A 16,659-nucleotide genomic window follows, 5' to 3' on the forward strand; every position below is an offset into this window, starting at 1 on the left:
AAACACGTACAAAATCCAAAACACGTACAAAATCCAAAACACATGCAAAATCCAAAACACGTACAAAATCCAAAACACGTGCAAAATCCAAAACACGTACAAAATTCAAAACACATGCAAACTCCAAATCACAACGGAAGTGCTCCAGGACGCTAGGGGCAGTGTTGAGCTCGATTTGTAAAATAAACGGCAAGTTTGTTGCAAACACATGGGCTCTAGTCTCCGTTGCGCTTCCCAGGTTGCCTAGCAACTATGATACTAACAGCTGGAAACATGTCATACAACTTTTTTTGACAGAAATGAAGGAGAACATATTTTTTTTCATTTGTTTGTTTGTTTCTACAAGAGCTTTGTGTGATTTGATAAGTATCTGAGGCTGAGACCACAGGACAGTAAAACATGATTTTTGGGCTTCATTTCTGTACTGAACAGTCATTTAAGATTAGCTAGTAAATAACAATTAGCTAATGTTGTTCATGAGACTAAAGTCATATCACTTTGGTAATGTAAATATAATATGGACAATATTATGGTTATTATGTTAGTCATTATTAGGTATTACAGCAGTGAACATGAACTCTTTGTCAAATACTGAGCTTCAGTACAGATTCAAGTTGCAGTTATTTACATGTCTTACCACCTTAAATCTTCACTCAAAGACAAGTATATAGGAATGACTGCCAAATTTATTTGCCACTGAAGCCGAAGGATGGCATCTGAATAAAACCTCTCTTGACATGCCTAGATGACATTAAAGCTTGGTTGGCTCTAAACTTTTTAAATTTGAATGAAAAGAAAACAGATTTGTTGGTGTTTGGACCCAGTGGCCCCTGTGAGTCCTCTTCTTTTCATTTGGAACCCCTGGAGGTTTATTTTAAACCTGTTGTTACTGCCCTTGGTTTTAAGTTGGACCAGTCCATTTTTATCATTTAAGGCGACTGGCAAGAGTGAAATCGTTTCTTTCTAGGCAGCACTTTGAAACCGTGATCCATGCTTTTATTTCTTCCCCTGTGGACTACTGTAACGCACTTTATGTGGGGGTCAGTCAGTTGTTACTCTGACATCTGCAGCTGGTTCAAAATGTATATTGACAGTGCATATATAGGTGTATCATATATAAGAGACAAATGTTGTTCCTTCAGTATGTTGGCATTACTAAATTTGGCTCAAATGCTTACATACATGTGTAAAAAGAAAATGTACAAGCTGTGAGCTGTTTCAAATCAAATCACTTTTATTGTCACATCACATGTGCAGGTACATTGGTACAGCACATGTGAGTGAAATTCTTGTGTGCGAGCTTCACAAGCAACAGAGTTGTGCAAAATACAATAATGTAAACAAGCAAAATACAAGAATGGCTACATCTGAAACTAATAAATATATGTACAATATATAATAGTATATATATGTTTCTGATAAAATGAAGAGTAGACTGATGTATTAAATATTCCTTTATTGGGTGAGAAAATCAGACCATGTCATAACTGCTTTAAAGAAGTGGTTTGATATAAATAAATTATCATTGAATCTAGATAAAACCAAATTTATGTTGTTTGGAAACCAAAAGAAAAACATCGAAGTAGAAATATGTGTTGACAATGTAAAGAGTAAATGAAATAAAATTTCTTGGGGTGATCATTGACCACAAGCTCTGTTGGAAGCCACACATTACTTATGTTCGGGGGAAATTGGCACGGGGCATTGCCGTCCTGGGGAAAGCAAAGCATATGTTGGATCAGAAAGCACTGCACATTTTATACTGTGCTTTACTACTGCCATATATGAGCTACTGTGTAGAGGTCTGGGGAAACACATACAAAAGTAACACACAAACAATAACTATAATACAGAAAAGGGCCATTAGATTAATAAATAATGTAGGGTACAGGGACCATACAAATGCACTCTTTGTCAAAATGCAAGCTATTAAATTCCAAGACTTAGTGAAGCTAAGTCCTCCATATTATCCTTTCATATGAAAGAAACTATACTGTGGTGGGGCTTGCTAATTTCTTGTTTTTGATTTATGTATGTTATGTTTTGTTTTACTTCATATGTTTCATATGTTTCATATGTTGTTTGTTTAATTTAAGACAAAAGAAAATTAAATGAATGAGAGGTAAAACTTGAGGGGGTAGGGACAAATAAGTAAATACTTCAGCCTACTCCTTTTCAAACAAATAAGGGAATGATATTTTGTAATGATTGTGAAGGCACATGTTTGAAATAAAAATGAACTGAACTGAACTGAACAATTGCACTTTGTGGTACTAAGGTAGAGAAGTCAGTAAAACCAGGTGTCTATTTCTATAACTGTGAGCAGTTACAGACTCTGCCATGAATCATTTTATTGTGGTAATGCTCAACCACTTGAAAGGCATTCTCTCTTTTGCATCACTGAGCAGATACATGCAAAATTATAATACAATTCTCCTGCTGCACTTTGTGAGTTGGCACCATGTCTGATAATTTAGAACTGAAATGATACAAAACAAATGCTCTAAGGTCTTCTGGGGGATTGGGAACAGAGAACGGAAAGTACACAATGAGATTTCAAACCATTTCAGCTTTTTAGTGTCATTATCCCAAAGAAAGAAAGAAACAAAACCCTGAACCATGCCACTCAGTTTGAATTCTTCAGTTAGGCTGCAGGACTGTAACAGCGTTATTGGGAGTGCCTCTTTGTTTTGATGAAGTGAAATTAAAACGTGCTCTTCTGTTCCCATTGTTGTCATTGATTGGAGTCATTTCACATTCACTGCGGAGCGTCCAAGGTCACTGCTGGTTTCGACGAGGGGCCGGGCGCCTGTTCAGGAACAACTGACATTAATCTCTTGGTGACACGCAGTAAAGAATTGCCGTTGACATGTTAACCCTTCAGGATCCAGTTATCAAAACAGCAAGGACACTTGTACTGTGGCGGGTGCCGGCTGAGGGATAGATGGACCTTTTGTTTAAGCAAAGGGAAATACTAGGGATGTGCATTTCACATTTGAATTTTAAATACTGCCTGGAAAAATCTAAATACTAAAAGCAACCTTTTATCTTTCATCAGTGTGAAAAATTTATGATTATATCTCAATTTAGACCTTCCAGATCCCTCAGGTCATCTGGATCCAGTCTTTTATCAGTTCTTAGAGTCAGAACCAGACACGGAGAAGCTGCATTCAGCTTTTATGCTCCTTATATCTGGAACAAACTCCCAGAAAGCCTCAGATCAGCTGAAACACTCAGTTTATTTAAATCCAGGTTGAAGACTCACCTGTTCTCAGCTGCTTTTGAATAAAGCACCAAATCCACACTTTTAAGCTTAAATTTCAAAACTTACATTTTAACTACTGATTTTATCTACTGTTTTTTGTTTTGTTTTTTTTAATCGATTTTAAATCATGCTCTTTTTATTGTTTTTGTTTTTTAATGTCTCTGTAAAGCACTTTGAATCACCTTGTTGTTGAATTGTGCTATATAAATAAACTTGCCTTGTCTTGCCACTGAAGGAACAATAGGCTGGAAGGTCAGTTCATTGATCAATAATATACAAATTGTCATGGGCCCTGATCAAAGACCTCAGAAACCTGCAGTCCGCTGAGACTGAAGAAGTCACGTGGATGAGTGACGAAACGTTTCTCCCACCTGAAAACGCTACGTCCAGATGAACAGAGTCAATCTTTTGGACCACCTATAATTCTAAACATTTTGGTAAATGACATTGCTATTACATATTGGTACAAACATATGGATTCTTCATACCTCAATCTTAGTATAGGAGGTCGTCTGGAGCTGTACACCATAGGCAGAGTGGTTTACTTTGACATGGGAGACCTTTATCTGATCTCCCACATGAACATTGTAAATTGATGCCTCCCTCCACAAGGAGACAGTCATGGTATGCCCATCCTGAAATCACAAACATGACAGAATGAAAGATTTATTCATTAACTAATACAAATCTCAAATATGCCTATTTTCACCATTTTCAATACTACACTTTAGTTGCACCATTACCTGCTTTAGCTGGAGCGTTCGTATAGGCACCTGTTGTTTGCCTGCGAAAACCTTCCTCACTGCAGAACACTGAAAATTCAATTAAAATATAATGTCAGTTATTGTGATTGCATAAATCTGTGTGTGTACATCTAGGTGCTTCTTTCTTGACTTACTACATCTATTATTTTATTATTGTTGTTAATGATAAATCTACAACCATTTACAAAATAATAGCGCTTGATCTTGTTCTCACAATTTTGTGTTTGTTTGACGACAACAACAACAAAAATTATTATTTTTACTTTTAAAGACAAAAAAGTAATGGTTTCTTTGAAAACCTAAAGCAATATCAGTTCTGATGGAACCACAAATATTTACCTCCAGAACCTCCCCTTCCACTATAATAAGCCCTCCAAACGTTGGGCTCATCTTCAGTGGTGTTGGCTGGGGAAGGTGGATTAAGAAGCTCCTCTGCCTTTGTGATGAGGGCCTCTGTGACTGCAAGGGCAGGAGCTTTAAAAAACTGTGTCCTCGCCGTAATGTTGATTAGATAAGGGGAGCTTGGCCCCTCAGCTCATGTCCCCTCATCATATAAGACATGCCCTCTTTGACTTTGGATGAGAATTCTTCAAACAAAGTAATTTTTGCCACTGTCTCTCCGTCAGTGATTGTTGCCACCGTATTTTTTTTGGTTAACAGTGGTTTGACCCCTCCATCTTGGATATCCCAGCCGATCCTCCTGTGTGTCTGTGATTTGATGCTATATAAATAAAATTGAATTGAATCACCTTTAGCTGGTTGCAAGATTTTAACACCCGGATGTGAATGGGTGGGGGCCTGAAGTACGGCGTCTCAGGCCGGTTATTGGTCAATTTCATTAAGGCCATTCTGAAAAAAAGCAAAAAAAAAAAAGCAAAAGAAACACATTAACAGGTTCATACATTTCTGCTGGATCCAGTTCTGATAGAATACAGTAACACCTGTTGCTTTTATGTTGTCTCTTCACATTTTGATATGAAACAAACATGTGTCGCGACCGACACATCTGTCTTCTTCTTGATATCAAATATATCCATAATAGGCATTTCAGTATTTTATACTTTTTATTATGGTTTCCTGAAACACTTCTTTTTTTTTTTCTCCCATGAAAGTTTATTGAATTACAAACACTACATTTGGCACATTTAGAAACTAAGATTATCAGAACACCAAAAAACTCATTATCAGATACGTCACCTCATGAAAGCACATGATGAAGCTTTGTAAAAGCTTTAAAAACAAAAAAAAAACAAAACAAAATGATGCAAAATAGTAACTGTAATAAAATAAATACTTACAATCATAAAAAGAAAAGTCCCTGATTAGATTTACTATATGACAGCTAAATATTACACAAAACAATAACAGTCAGATGGCTGGGGAAAAAGGCATCAGAGTCACTTGTTTCATGCAAGGATAGTCCATTTCACCTGCCCTGCGAGCGGTTAGCGGTTTCTGCCAGCTGATAGTTGCGCCACCAGGCCCAGTGTGCTGCCACTGCTGGGTGCAGTAGCTCCACCACCCCACTAGGGGGAGGAAGCGGGTTTGTGTACTCAAGTTTCTCTAGTAAATATAGGAAAAGTTCATGGAGTCTGGCCAAGTTGATACCAGCACACAAAATATTAGCTCTGAAGTTGGCTGTACTGGAGCATGAGAAATATATGCTTGTAAGTACGATTATATTCTGTGTTCATGTTAAGCATGTGATGTAAAATGGGTTGTTGACTCTCATATTTGAAGCCGGCATGTTAGCTGCATTAAAATGAACATGTTTGTCTCAAAGTAACCAGTGTTTAATTAATCAGTTGTAATAGATAAGACAAGTGTCTATTTTAGTATCTGTATCAGAAGTAAAGGAGAAACGCTGATATTCCATCAGTGATTTTCTTAGGACATAAGTATGAATTCACAAGCATCTCAGTATGTTCGCTGAATCTATCAGCAGCTGATATACAGTGCCAGTCAGAGGGGATCGGTGTGGAGGCGTTCGGCAACGTTCACGGCAGCAGAGCTTTGGATCTTTCTAACAGGAAACGAGGATAAATTAAGAGACATCGAAGAAATGCAGAGTGCAAATTCAGAACGTCCTGGATCGGGCTCTGATGGTTCTTTTCTCGGGTCTCTGATTGGCTACAGGTACATGCCATTAATGAGGTAATCTGACTCCTCTGTAGTGAGGGGACGCGCTTTATTCAGTTTGTGGCGGACGAGCCTGAGACGACAGCTCACAGATCAGACGACAGATCATGAGCAGCAGCACGGCAGTGATGATTAGGCCAAGTGTCAGAGGAACTGGAAATGGTTTGGAGATGGGGGCGTCACTCACTGCTTGGCTCTGGTTGGCTTTAGGGGAAGCTATCTCAGTCTGCTTGGTGACTGGAGGAGCCACACTGGCAGGTCTGAAAGCTGGACTTTTTTGTATGCATTCACTGACACAGTCCAACTCCTGGAGGAAGTTGTTGTGGTTTCCCTGGCAGCCTCCATACAGGAAGTGTTTGCACTCTCCCACATTTTGGTCGTAGTACCACCGTGGGAAGGTGCCTTTACAGGGTCCCACAACTGGAGCAGCAGCACATGGGTCTTGACTGACTGAAGCTTCCTGCTCACTGGCACTTTGAGAAGGAGCCGCCTTGCTTGTGTCTTGCGGTGTGATGGTCTTTCTGGCTCCAGTCGGGAGCATGGAGTCGTCTTCAGCTTTCTTTGTCTGAGCGACAGGCCGCTGAGGGCTGGGCAGGTCCACAGCGTGGGTCACTGACTTTCGGCTGCCATCGAAGTTTGGGCAGAAGTCTTCGTCTGAGCGGTCTGGACAGTGCTGCTTCCCATCGCAGGCATAGGTGATGTCAATACAGCAACCGTCATCACACTTAAATTGGTAGTTTGAGCAGTGACCGGTACATACTTCTGCTTGGTGTTTTGGAGCCAGTACGGTGACAGAGATGTTATCGGAGCTCTTCTGTCCCGCCGTGTCAGTGACTGTCATCTGAAACGTGTAGACTCCTTCCTGGAGGCCACTGATCTTCAGCAAACCTGGATGTGTTGACTTCATATTGATGGCTGTGTCTCCTTTAATCAGACTCCACTCATAGCGGCGGATCCCGTGGTCGTCCACGCTGTCACGGCCATCCAGCACAGCCCAATCTGTGGGCAGCTGGATAACCACATCCTGTCCAGCGTCACTGCGAGGAGGCTCATCCACGTCTGCATCATCCTCATCAGGAGCTTCTTCTCCGGGCCTTTTAACACCCGGATGTGAATGGGTGGGGGCCTGAAGTACGGCGTCTCAGGCCGGTTATTGGTCAATTTCATTAAGGCCATTCTGAAAAAAAAAAAAAAAAAAAAAAGCAAAAGAAACACATTAACAGGTTCATACATTTCTGCTGGATCCAGTTCTGATAGAATACAGTAACACCTGTTGCTTTTATGTTGTCTCTTCACATTTTGATATGAAACAAACATGTGTCGCGACCGACACATCTGTCTTCTTCTTGATATCAAATATATCCATAATAGGCATTTCAGTATTTTATACTTTTTATTATGGTTTCCTGAAACACTTCTTTTTTTTTTCTCCCATGAAAGTTTATTGAATTACAAACACTACATTTGGCACATTTAGAAACTAAGATTATCAGAACACCAAAAAACTCATTATCAGATACGTCACCTCATGAAAGCGCATGATGAAGCTTTGTAAAAGCTTTAAAAAAAAACAAAAAAACAACAACAACAAAATGATGCAAAATAGTAACTGTAATAAAATAAATACTTACAATCATAAAAAGAAAAGTTCCTGATTAGATTTACTATATTACACAAAACAATAACAGTCAGATGGCTGGGGAAAAAGGCATCAGACTCACTTGTTTCATGCAAGGATAGTCCATTTCACCTGCCCTGCGAGCGGTTAACAGTTTCTGCCAGCTGATAGCCGCCGCGTCACCGGGCCCAGGCTCTTCCTGCAGCCGCCGCGCCACCGGGCCCAGGCTCTTCCTGCAGCCGCCGCGCCACCGGGCCCAGGCTCTTCCTGCAGCCGCCGCGCCACCGGGCCCAGGCTCCTCTAGCAAGGCACCAACAAGTAAACAGAGGTGGGACCAAGTCATTGTTTTGCAAGTCTCAAGTCTTTATCCTCAAGTCACAAGTCTTAGAACATTTTTTTCAAGTCAAGTCTAAAGTCATAAAATTAACTAGAAAGCCGCCGCTAATCAGTATAGGTTGCCATTCAAACGGCTACAGAGAGCAAAACTCAGTGGAGCAGCCATTCTCCACCATGAACTATGGTAAAACCAAACACCGCTCGCGCCTCACAGATGACAGCTTACAGTTTTGTGTAAAGATGAGGTGACTTCGTACAGCAGAGAAATCAACACACATGGGTGTAGGTCCTTTGTTGCTGAGATTTATTGATAAAAACAGTACAAAAAACCAACCACAGCATAGAAAAGTACTCCAGCAACCACCAACTGGTAACACATCCTCAGGAGCTTCCTGCAGATGTTAAAAGACCTCAGCCTCCTGAGGAAGTACAGTCGGCTTTGGGCTTTTTTATACAGGTGCTCTGTGTTGCATGACCAGTCCAGTTTATTGTCCACCCACAGCCCGAGGTACTTGTACTTGTTGACCACCTCCACCTCCTCCCCCTCTATCTGAACCGGCAGTGGACCTGCTCTAGACCTCCCGAAGTCCACAACCAGTTCCTTAGTCTTTGAGGTGTTGAGTTGCAGGTGGTTTGTGTGACTCCATGCGACAAAGTTCCTCACCAGACTTCTGTACTCCTCTTCCTGATCATCCCAGATACACCCCATGATGGCTGTGTCGTCTGCAAACTTCTGAATGTGGCATAATTCAGAGTTGTAGCAGAAGTCAGAGGTGTACAGGGTGAAGAGAAGAGGGGAGAGCATCTAGAAATGTGAGTATATGTTGGCTGTTGTATGGACCTAGTTTTGCATGATGATGCAGAAGCCCTCGAAGGCTTATGGCGGCACACAATGTGACATTTCCCCTGCGCTGCCCTGGGACGTGCACAATTGCCTTTGGCCAATGACATTACGATCCCGTCGTCTTGTTTTGCACAGGTCGAATCCAGCTTCATCAATGAAAATGAATTCATGAGGCTGTGCAACTCCATCCATGGCCAAGAGAACATATTACTGTACTACAGTGCTACACATACAGAACCCCATCACACAGGTACCTGTGTAGCTCTCAGAATAGATCCATGTGGTACTGATATGGTACATATTCAGCTGCTACTGGATTTCACCAATACTGTATTGTACATTTAAAGGACAGTTACACTTACCCGTACATATTCAGCTCGAAGTCCTTTGACCCTGTCACTGTTCCTCTCAAATGGGACTCTGTAGAGCTGCTTCATGGTGATGCTGTGTTTACCCAAGATGCGTCTGATGGTGGTGATGCTCACATGGTTTATGTTGCTGAACACTCGCCTGTCTGCAAGTATTTTCCGTCGTAGCTGGTGGAGACGGATGGCATTGTCTGCCCTCACTAGGTCCACAACGGCAAGTTCCTGCTGTTGTGTGAACAGGCGTTGGCGTCCTCCCCCAGAAGGTCTTCGAGTCATTCTAGAGAAATACAACCACATATTGTCATCGCTTTGCTTATTTTTCTTACAGTACTTTACTGTATGTACTGTGTCATCCACTGTACTTCAATATAAGGAATCAGCCACTTTGGCTGCAAAAGGAGCATTAGCACCCCGTACACTTGATATGGTAATGTGATATACTGTAGAATAGTGCTATGAAACCATCTGAGTAGAGCAGAAGGTAGAGAGGTGAAGACAGACCTGTTTTCTAGTCGGAATGTTCGTATTACAGATGCCACTGTGAAGCGGCTTAGATGTGGGTGGACTCTCTGCCCAGCTTCCCTCATAGTCAGGCCATGGTTGATGACATGGTCCACCAAAGTTGCTCTTATTTCATCAGAAATATGGGTCCGTGCATGGCCTCTTCGGCCTCCTCCTCCTCCTCCTCCTCCTCCTCCTCCTCCTCCTCCTCCTCCTCATCATCATCATCCTCCTCCTCCTCCTCCTCCTCCTCTTGCTCTCCCTCCATCCATGCTTGCAAAGTTCTTGAATTGGCTAAACTGAGGGCTTTTTGTAGTTGGCTAATTGGTGTTCAGTTTTACAAGTAAGTGCCTTCAGGTGTGTATTTGAGTGGTTGCAATTACCCGATGTGTTTTGTATTTTGGATACATGTGTTTTCCAAATGGCACCCTGAAATTTCATTTTGTGAGCGAAGTGTCTTATGTATGAAATAGAGTGTAGCATGCAGGACCATGTGTGTTGCATAAAGGAGTAAGTGTGTTGCATAATTGCAACTAGGGTGCAAAGCAGCGCTTTTGTTTAAGGTAGGGGTACATGTGTTTGAGGTATGGTAACAAAAGCTTCAAGTTGTGTTACTTTAGTCTAAGCATGGGTTTGTAGTGTTCAAGCAACGGGCAAAAACTGTAATATCTCAAAAAGTATGAAAGGTATGACCACCAAAAGATATAGCTGGCATTAGCACAGGGAGCAGAACAGATTCAAGTTTAAATGGTGGAAATCGGCTGAAAACGGAGGGAGTAGTTAACCAGCAAAGGTCGGAGCAACTAGAATAAGGTAGAATAAAGTTTAAAGAGAAACAGGATCTCAGTAGTGTGAATTCACACAATAAACAGAGGAGACAGTTTTCTGGTTGTATGAGTCTCAAACATACTGGTGCCAGTCTGAGTACATATAGTGGGACCTGGAAACTTACTGGGAGGTGACTCTAACACATGATAGGTGGAGCAACATGTGAAACCACAGCCCCTAAATGTTTGTTTACACTGTCTTCTTGAAATATCTACTTGTGTAATTGTGTCTTAAAAATGTTCTGTGTCTTTAAAACAGAGAAACCTCTGCTTTTATATGAACTTTTCAGACAACTAAAAAGGACGATAACTAAAAGGTGTTTCTCGTAGTTCTGTCAGTCTGTGATAAATATCTTATAAAAATCATTGATGTGCCACAGCTGTGGCTGTCAAAAATGATCTTAAATAAATACAATGAACTTTGCAAATTCTTCTTTAAGCTGACTGTCCAGAGATAAGCTATCAAACCTGTGATCGATCAATATAAGATAAGATAAGATAACCTTTATTAGTCCCACACGTGGGAAATTTGTTTTGTCACAGCAGGAAGTGGACAGTGCAAAAGTTATGAGGCAAAAATTAGGATACAATAAGAATAAATACAGTACACAACTGTACAGAATAGAATAAAATAAAATACTATATACAGTAGAATAAAATAAAATAAATATACAATAAGATAAAAATAGAATACAAATACAAATGCTATATACAACTGAGTAAAAATACAACGATGACAGAAAGGATTATTGCACTTAGTATTATTGCATATGTATGGATGTGTGTGTTTGATCAGTTAAAGTCTTTATTATGGAGTCTGACAGCAGTGGGGAGGAAAGACCTGCGAAATCTCTCCGTCCCACACTGTGGGTGCCGCAGTCTCCCACTGAAGGAGCTGCTCAGTGCTGTCACAGTCTGCTGCATGGGGTGGGAGATGTTGTCCAACAGTGATGACAGCTTAGCCACCATTCTCCTGTCACTCACCACCTCCACTGGGTCCAGAGGACATCCTAGAACAGAGCTGGCCCTTCGGATCACCCTGTTCAGTCTCTTCCTGTCCCCAGCAGAGATGCTGCCGCCCCAGCAGACCACACCATAAAAGATAGCAGAAGCCACGACAGAGTCATAGAAGGTCTTCAGGAGTGGGCCCTCCACTCCAAATGACCTGAGTCTCCGCAGCAGGTACAGCCTGCTCTGCCCTTTCCTGTAGAGGGCGTCTGAGTTATGAGTCCAGTCCAGTCTATTGTTCAGATGAACACCAAGGTATCTGTAGCTGTCCACAGCCTCAATGTCCATACCTTGGATGTTCAGTGGTTGCAGTGGAGAATGCTTGTGCCTGCGGAAGTCTACCACCAGCTCCTTGGTTTTACTGCCGTTGATCTGGAGGTAGTTCAGCTGGCACCAGTCCACAAAGTCTTGGGTCAGACCTCTGTACTCCTTGTCGTCCCCATCAGTGATGAGGCCGACTATTGCAGAGTCATCAGAGAACTTCTGCAGGAAGCACTGGGTGGAATTGTGGGAGAAGTCTGCAGTGTAGATGGTGAAGAGGAACGGAGCCAGAACCGTTCCCTGTGGGGCCCCCGTACTGCAGACGACCCTGTCCGACACACAGCCCTGAGTCCTCACATACTGTGGTCGGTCGGTGAGGTAGTCCAAAATCCAGGTAGTGAGGTGATGGTCCACTCCAGAGTTCACCAGCTTGTCCTTTAGAACCGAGGGAAGAATGGTGTTGAAGGCACTGGAGAAATCAAAGAACATAATTCTCACAGTGCTTCCAGCGGTCTCCAGGTGAGCGAGGGAACGATGTAGGAGGTGAATGACGGCATCATCCGCTCCAATGCCAGGCTGGTAGGCAAACTGAAGTGGGTCCAGTGATGAGCTTATTAGGCGCCAAAGCTGAGCCAGGACCAACCGCTCCAGGGTCTTCATCAGGTGGGATGTCAGAGCCACCGGCCTGTAGCTGTTGAGGTCCTTGGGGCGTGAAGTCTTTGGCACTGGTACAACACAGGAGGTTTTCCAGAGCTGTGGGACTCTTCCCAACCTCAGGCTCAGGTTGAAGAGGTGCTCCATCACCCCACACAGTTGGTCCGCGCAGGACCTGACGACCCTCGAGCTGATGCCATCTGGACCCGCTGCCTTCTTGCCATTAATCCTCCTCAGTTCCCTCCTAACCTGGGTGGTTGAGAGAGACAGGCTGGAGCTTTGTGTTGAGTGTGTATTGGATGCTGTAGTTGGGGGTGGGGGGGAGTGAGCAGGGTGAATAGAGGAGGTGTGAAGAGTCTGAGGTGGAACAGCAGCAGTGGGGGTGGGTGAGTCTGCAGCCGATGTTGCAGACTGCCTCATGGCTGAATCAAATCTGTTGAAGAAATGATTCAGTTCATTTGCCCACCTCACATCCCTCCCAGGCAGAGAGTTCTGCTGTTTGTGGCCCGAGATGGTTCTGAGGCCTCTCCAGACTTCACCAACGTTGTTTTGTTGAAGCTGGTTCTCCATCTTCTGCCTGTAGCTGTCCTTCCCATTCCTTATCAGTCCCCTCAGCTCTCTCTGCACCCTTTTCAACTCCTCTTTGTCTCTGGATTTGAAGGCCCTCCTCTTCTGCTTGAGGACGGTTTTAATTTCTGGGGTAATCCAAGGTTTGTTGTTGGAGAAACACCGTACAGTCCTGGTAGGTACGGTGTTATCCACACAGAAATTTATATAGTCAGTAATGCATGTAGTAAGGCTGTCGATGTCCTCACCGTGGTCATCACAAATCACCTCCCACACAGTCGACTCAAAACAATCCTTAAGAGCCTCCTCGCTCTCCTCCGACCATCTCTGTACTGTGCGGGTGGCTGGTGGCTCCCTGCGCACTAAGGGCTCATACACAGGGACAAGGTGCACCAGGTTGTGATCAGATCTGCCTAGGGGAGGGAGAGGTGATGAACTGTATGCCTCTTCTGCATTGGCATACAGTAAGTCCAGTGTTTTATTGACTCTGGTTGGGCAGGTCACATACTGGGTGAAGGTGGGCAGTGTGGAGTCCAGTGAGGCATGATTGAAGTCCCCTGATATTATGAGAAGGGCTCTCGGTGATTGTGTTTGCAGTCTGCTGACCACAGAGTGGAGAGAGTCACAGGCTGCATCCGCATTGGCCGAGGGGGGGACATACGCTGTTATCGCGATAACATGCGAGAACTCCCGGGGCAGGTAGTACGGACGCATGCTAATGGCTAACAGCTCAATGTCTCTGCTGCAGAGTTGCTCTTTTACAGTGATGTGCCCAGGGTTACACCATCTGTCGTTCACAAAAACTGCCAGTCCCCCTCCTTTCCTCTTACCGCTGTCTCTGGTCCTGTCCGCTCGCAGCAGCTGGAATCCCGGTAGTGTCACGCTTGTGTCCGGAGTTAGCGATGTTAGCCACGACTCCGTTAGCATCATGATGCTACATTGCCGGTACTCCCTCTGTGACCAGGTTAGTGACATGAGCTCATCAAGTCAAGTCAAGTCAAGTCAAGTCAACTTTATTTGTCAATTCTGCCACATGTACAGGACATACACAGAATAGAAATTGCGTTACTCTCAAACCCTAGTGATTAGAAAAATGCAAATAAAATAATTAAAAAGTAAAAATTTAAATAAATACAATACAATTTTACGTATAACAAAAAAAAGCTATGCAATATACAATATACAATATTCAAGTAAGAAGGCATAGTGGTGCAAAATAGGCAAATAGTGCAAATGGAGATTTAGTAGTGTACGGTAAGAGATAGTGTAACAGCAAAGTCTTATGAGGTAATGGCAGTCCAATGCTCCACAAAGTGACTGGAGCAGGCCAGTGAGTGCGTCAGAGAGTGAGTGTGTGTGTGTGTGTGACAGAGTTCAGTGAGACCGTGGTGGAGAAGAGGGGAGAGGGGGGCAGAATCGGGAGGGAGTTTATCCATCTTATTGGACAAAGATCTTACGTTTCCAATAATTACAGAAGGAAGAGATGGTCGATAACGTCTCCTTCTCGGGCGACGGCGCTCCTTCCCAGCACGACACCCCCGTCTTTTCCTCCTCAGCTCGCTGACTTGTGTCAAGCCAGCCTCCAATTCGAGACTTGCAGTCAAGCCAGCCTCCAGTTGATTTTACGTTCCCTGTGTATTCAAAGTATTACGGGAATGGACCTAAATTGACCGTGCGCTTCGTGTTGTGCCTGCGCGCATCTGTGCAGAAATGACTAGTAAGACCAGGCTGCAAACTATTCCCACAGACTTCAAATGTGCACTTGAATCCAAGAAGATAGAAAAGGATCTCTCTCTGTCTCTCTCCCTCCACTCTGCTGACTTGCCTGGGAGAGTAACGACTGCCCCTCCCCCTCTGCTCAGCAACCAGGTGGCTGTGTTTGCACCCCTCCCCCCTCTGGCTCAACAAAGACGTGGCTGCTTTCACACCTCTTTCCTTCTCTGCACAATGAGCCTTGTTTTTGCCCTCAGCCAAGTGAGAAAAAATAACATTGACAGAGGTTCAAAGAAAAGAGAAAAAAAACGGAGCAGGCTGCCGTTGTTCACTTCAAGGAGGCGGCTCTACGGGCTGTTTTGTTTGCGACCGACACACACACACACACACACACACACACACACACACACACACACACACACACACACAGTATATATATATTCTCAATCACATTCACACCACTCTCTTATATCAGTTCCACTACATCAAGACTATTTTATGGTGGTCAGCTGTTTTATTGTCATGTATTTTGCATAATAAGATAACCATGTCCTGCATTCAAAAACACTGAAAATGTCTATGGTGGTGCTGTACCTAATATTGTGCTCATTGGATCCAAAACATATTTTTCCTTTATTTTGAAGGCAGAGGCTTAGATCCATTAGGTATTCACGAGAAAAAAATTATCACATGTCAGGATTACAGTATATCGAAAATATGTGATTATAATGGGAGTCAATGGGGCCCAAGCGGGTACAAGGGGCAACGGTGGTGGTACATATGTGAATCTCCTTTACTATACACCACACCATAGAGGGGATCATTGAATTTAAAAAATAATCCTAAAACACACATCCTGGCCAAGTTTCATGCAACTAGTCTTTAAAATGACTGATATATTGAGAATCAAAAATCCAAAAGTACCCAAGCGGGTCCCATTTTTCCCTAGGGGAGCTCAAGGGTTAAATAACTAATTATTCAAAAAAAGAATAAAAAAAAACAAACAAACAAAATAAAATAAAAAGAAGCTTATCCAGCTTGCTCATAACATTTTCAGCAAAAATATTGCAACCAAACTGAAGACCAATAAACTTATAACAAATAAACTGCATCAGTTTAACTCTGATCGATTTATCAGTCCAACAACAAAAACAAACAAAAAAAGAACGGCAGTGAAACCAAGTTAATCTTAAGATACTTCAGTTTTCACCTCAAAATACCTTGGATCAAGTTATAGGGGTGGAAAAATCTCTTTTCCCTCCACGAATGCACGACCTCCTACGAAGAACGCCAGCTTGTTTTCTTTGCGCGCAGCTTCCACAGACGGCCAGAGTCTGTTTCTTCGGGCGCGGTCGTCAGGAGACAGATCCTCAGCCAGCTTTAGGTTGTTACCTTTCAGGTAGGTGGACTTCTTAGCAGCGCGCCAGACAGCATCGCGGTAGATCCTGGATGTAAACTGAATGATGATTCCCCTGGGTTGGTCGTTGTTGGACTTCTTGGGACCGATGCGGTGGACGGTGTCAACGACGTCGGGGAATTTATCTTGCATCTCCGGCAGGACTGATCTACAGACTTTGAGTACCTCCTGCCGCACGTCCTGCTTGTCCCTCTCGGTCAGACCGTAGAGCTTCAGATTCCAACGGCGTGAATAGCTCTCCAGGTGAGAGATGCGCTTTTCCTGTGCTTCAGCGATTGCTTTATATTTTTCGAGCTGTGCCTCAACACTGACAACTCTGCTCTTCATATCATTTAACTCAGCACAGACAGCATCAAATGACTCCTTAACAGCTGTGA

General features: G+C 43.1%; 1 protein-coding gene and 1 pseudogene across 1 annotated transcript; both read right to left on the reverse strand.

The window, feature by feature from the left end:
- Nucleotides 1-1,530: 1,530 nt before the first annotated feature.
- Nucleotides 1,531-5,498, reverse strand: LOC146652630 (uncharacterized). Its single transcript, XM_085381380.1, has 6 exons — nt 5,431-5,498; nt 4,779-4,878; nt 4,369-4,488; nt 4,009-4,077; nt 3,754-3,900; nt 1,531-2,809 (listed from the first exon to the last, which is right to left on the reverse strand). The coding sequence occupies exons 2-6, from the start codon at nt 4,875-4,877 to the stop codon at nt 2,759-2,761; spliced, it is 486 nt and encodes a 161-aa protein (XP_085237506.1). The 5' UTR covers nt 4,878; nt 5,431-5,498; the 3' UTR covers nt 1,531-2,758.
- On the reverse strand, nt 4,928-16,609 carry LOC146652631 (uncharacterized; annotated as a pseudogene).
- Nucleotides 16,610-16,659: the final 50 nt, after the last annotated feature.

This window comes from Rhamphochromis longiceps, linkage group LG15 (assembly GCF_057381845.1).
Source record: "Rhamphochromis longiceps isolate RC_006_pf linkage group LG15, R_longiceps_female_GT1.1, whole genome shotgun sequence".
In the NCBI taxonomy this organism is placed as follows: domain Eukaryota; kingdom Metazoa; phylum Chordata; class Actinopteri; order Cichliformes; family Cichlidae; genus Rhamphochromis; species Rhamphochromis longiceps.

What these genes read in the sequence shown, in the direction of transcription:
- LOC146652630 (XM_085381380.1), bottom strand. Translation starts at nt 4,877, where the DNA reads ATGGCCTTAATGAAATTGACCAATAACCGGCCTGAGACGCCGTACTTC. An exon ending in TGGAAGGGGAGGTTCTGGAG is followed by an intron (nt 4,078 to 4,368) that starts GTAAATATTTGT and finishes TTGAATTTTCAG; the next exon opens with TGTTCTGCAGTGAGGAAGGT. An exon ending in CCTCCTATACTAAGATTGAG is followed by an intron (nt 2,810 to 3,753) that starts GTATGAAGAATC and finishes GTTCCTGAACAG; the next exon opens with GCGCCCGGCCCCTCGTCGAA.